This window comes from Malus sylvestris, chromosome 2 (assembly GCF_916048215.2).
Source record: "Malus sylvestris chromosome 2, drMalSylv7.2, whole genome shotgun sequence".
In the NCBI taxonomy this organism is placed as follows: Eukaryota; Viridiplantae; Streptophyta; class Magnoliopsida; order Rosales; family Rosaceae; genus Malus; species Malus sylvestris.
Window position 1 is genome coordinate 11,621,722 of NC_062261.1, and position 3,058 is coordinate 11,624,779.

The window sequence follows — 3,058 nt, forward strand, 5'->3', positions numbered from 1 at the left end:
ATGATACTTTAGAATGGCTTTGAAAAGTTTTTCCCAAAGACTAATAGAAAAGGATTGAGGAGGCAATCTATTTATGAGATATACATCAGTTTGAAAAGCCTTTACCCAATATTTTGTTGCCAAACCACTCTGAGAGAGGAGTCCTACCCATTTTAACAACATGCCTATGTTTCCTCTCTGCACACTCGTTTTGTTCAGGTGTATGATGACAACTTAATTGATGTGTAATGCCTTGTTCATTAAGAAAGCTCTAAAAGTTCTTGCTTAAGAACTCACCCCTGAATCTGACCTTAGGCATTGTATCTTACAGTAAAAAAGTGTTTGAACTTTGAGAACAAAAGTCTTGAAGACTGAGTAAACATCAGATTTATAGAACATAGGGTATAACCAGCTGTATTTAGTATAGTCATCTACCAAAATGAGGTAGTATTTGTAACCAGTACATGAAAGAGTGGGAGAAGGACCCCAAACATCAGTATGTAGTAAATGAAATGGCCTAGTGGAAGTACAAGGCAAAGTAGAAAATGATAACCTAAAGGCCTTCCCCAACTTACAATCAGTACAAATGGACCCTTTATTGACATAACCAATAACAGGTAGCTGATTTTTATTCACAACTTTAAGTAATACTAAACTCGATGGATGGCCCAATCTTTTATGCCAGATATGAACATCTGCTTTAGTTATCATCAATGCTCGAGGAGAGTGCGCAATTCCAAAAGTACCATTGGATGCATTCTAATAGAAAGTATATAAGCCACCATCACATGGGCCTTGGAAGAAGCATCTTCCCAATTCTTAGGTCATCACAAAGGCCCAATTATCATAGACAAACTTGTAAACTAATAACAAGTTATGTGATGCTTTTGGAACTAACAACACATCAATGAGTTTAAATGTAACATTTGTAGTACAAATTAAAGCAAATCCAGTATGAGAAAGACACAAACCTTTGCCATTACCAACAAATAGTTGATCACTGCCAGTGTAGGGAATGGCATAATTGAGAGAAGTTGGATGAGGTGTCACATGATGAGATGCTCCATTATCAGTTAGCCAATAGCTCGGTAGGGGGTGGGGGGGGGGGGGGAAATGGCAGCAATCATGCCAATAGAAGGTCTAGTGTGTGATCTTTGAGATGCAAACTAAAAGTTTCTCACAATTGAGAGCTTTATGTCCACATTTGAGGCATAATTGACACTAAAGAGATTTCCATGAATTGTAATTGTTGGAGTTCTACCATAAAATGTGGATCTTGAATTAGGACCAGGTCCAAGAAGACTTCTTGAGTTGATGTTGTTGTTATCATTACCTCCAAAATTTCGATTTTGATTGTATCGATTTCAATTCTAAAAGCGTCCACAAGAATTGCTTCTGTAATTGTTGGAACCAGAAGAGCCTTGTTAAGCCGTATATGCATGAAACAGTGCAGAGGAAGAAGAATGTGTTCTGGTCTTCCGTTTCTGAAGAGAAATCTCCTTACTAAGAAGTAATCCATGCAGTTCATCAGTATTAACAGACTCAGTTCTTGTTTCAATAGAATCAACAAATGATTCATACTCATCAGAGAGAACATAAACTATGTCGGCAACAAGATCTGATTTAGAAATCGGTTCCTCAGCCGCAGCGAGTTTATCATAAATCTCCTTAAAAGAATTGAGATAATCAGTCATCGAAGAGTCCCCTTTCTGGATAGTTTGAATCTTCGAGCATAAGCTATGAATGTGAGTGCGAGATGCACTAGAAAAATGACGCTCGAGAGATTGCCTGAGAGATCTGGAATCATCCATGCCGACTGTTAATGGAAGGAGATTTTCAAATAGTGTCGAATTAATCCAAATCATCAGGATTTGATCTTGTTCGCACCAAGTCTCATACGCTTGATTAGGAACTCGAGATCCAGAAAAATCATTCACAAATTGAGGACACATCAGTGCCATTAATGAGCCCTAAAATCTTGAATCGTTTCAAAACAGGGATGAAGAGACTGCACCAAGCGATGTAGTTGTGACGATTGAGTTTCGTTGCCAACATACTAGTAATGTTCTGAACTGTGATCGAAGAGAGAGGTTGAACTGACGGATTTGTAACCTCACCATGAGAACTAGAAGAGGCAGCTGGGGAAGAGGAGTTTGCAGAGTGCATAACATTTGCCATCATCAAGATTTGGGGGAAAATTGAAGAAATTGAAGGAATTAAGGTGGATAAGATATGTTTGGAAGAAAAGAAAATGTGAGAAAATTCAAGAAAATGGAAGCGATGGATCGAAGTCGGTAGACTATGGCGAAGATACCATGTAGAAACTCATAACTCTGTACGAGAAAAGCTAGAAGTAGAGAGAGAATTGTAGAAAGAGAAGTTGAATGGAATGACTTCATTACATACAATTGAACGTGTACAATGCAATATAAATAGATACAATTAGCTATATCACCAACTATTCTAACAAACCTAACAATCATAGCTTAACAGCTAAGTAAGGATTTGATCAGGTACATAATTAGTTGGCGGTTCTATTGTATCCTTAACACAGGCTACTATCCCCCAAGGACCAGCAAGACAAGACTGAACAAATGTATATCAAAATTTTTGCTTAAGTGTCTTGCAGGGGAAGTTGGCATCATCGTGGACAAGACCTTGACACAAGATGTTGTAGATGTCAAGAGGGTAGGAGATAGAATCATGGCAATCAAGATTGTAATAGGACAAGAACTTATCAATGTGATTAGTGCGTACGCACCTCAAGTAGGGTTGGATACGAGTTCGAAGGAGAATTTTTGGGAAGACCTTGGAGACTTGGTGCAAGGAATTGCTCAGACGGAGAATTTATTTATAGGAGGAGATTTAAATGGACACGTGGGCAGGGAGACAGGCAACTATGGAGGTTTTCATGGTGGCCATGGTTTTGGGGAGAGAAACAAGGATGGGGAAGCTATCTTGGATTTTGCAATGGCATATGATCTCTTCTTAGCCAACACCTTCTTTAAAAAGAGAGAAGAACATGTGATTACCTACAAGAGTGGGTCGTCAAAAACACAAATAGATTTTCTTCTAATGA

General features: G+C 38.5%; 1 protein-coding gene across 1 annotated transcript; it reads right to left on the reverse strand.

Annotated features, from left to right (window-relative positions):
* Positions 1–1,403: 1,403 nt before the first annotated feature.
* Positions 1,404–2,157, reverse strand: LOC126601245 (uncharacterized). Its single transcript, XM_050267931.1, has 2 exons — positions 2,037–2,157; positions 1,404–1,795 (listed from the first exon to the last, which is right to left on the reverse strand). Exons 1-2 carry the CDS (start codon positions 2,155–2,157, stop codon positions 1,404–1,406), a joined length of 513 nt encoding a protein of 170 aa, XP_050123888.1.
* Positions 2,158–3,058: the final 901 nt, after the last annotated feature.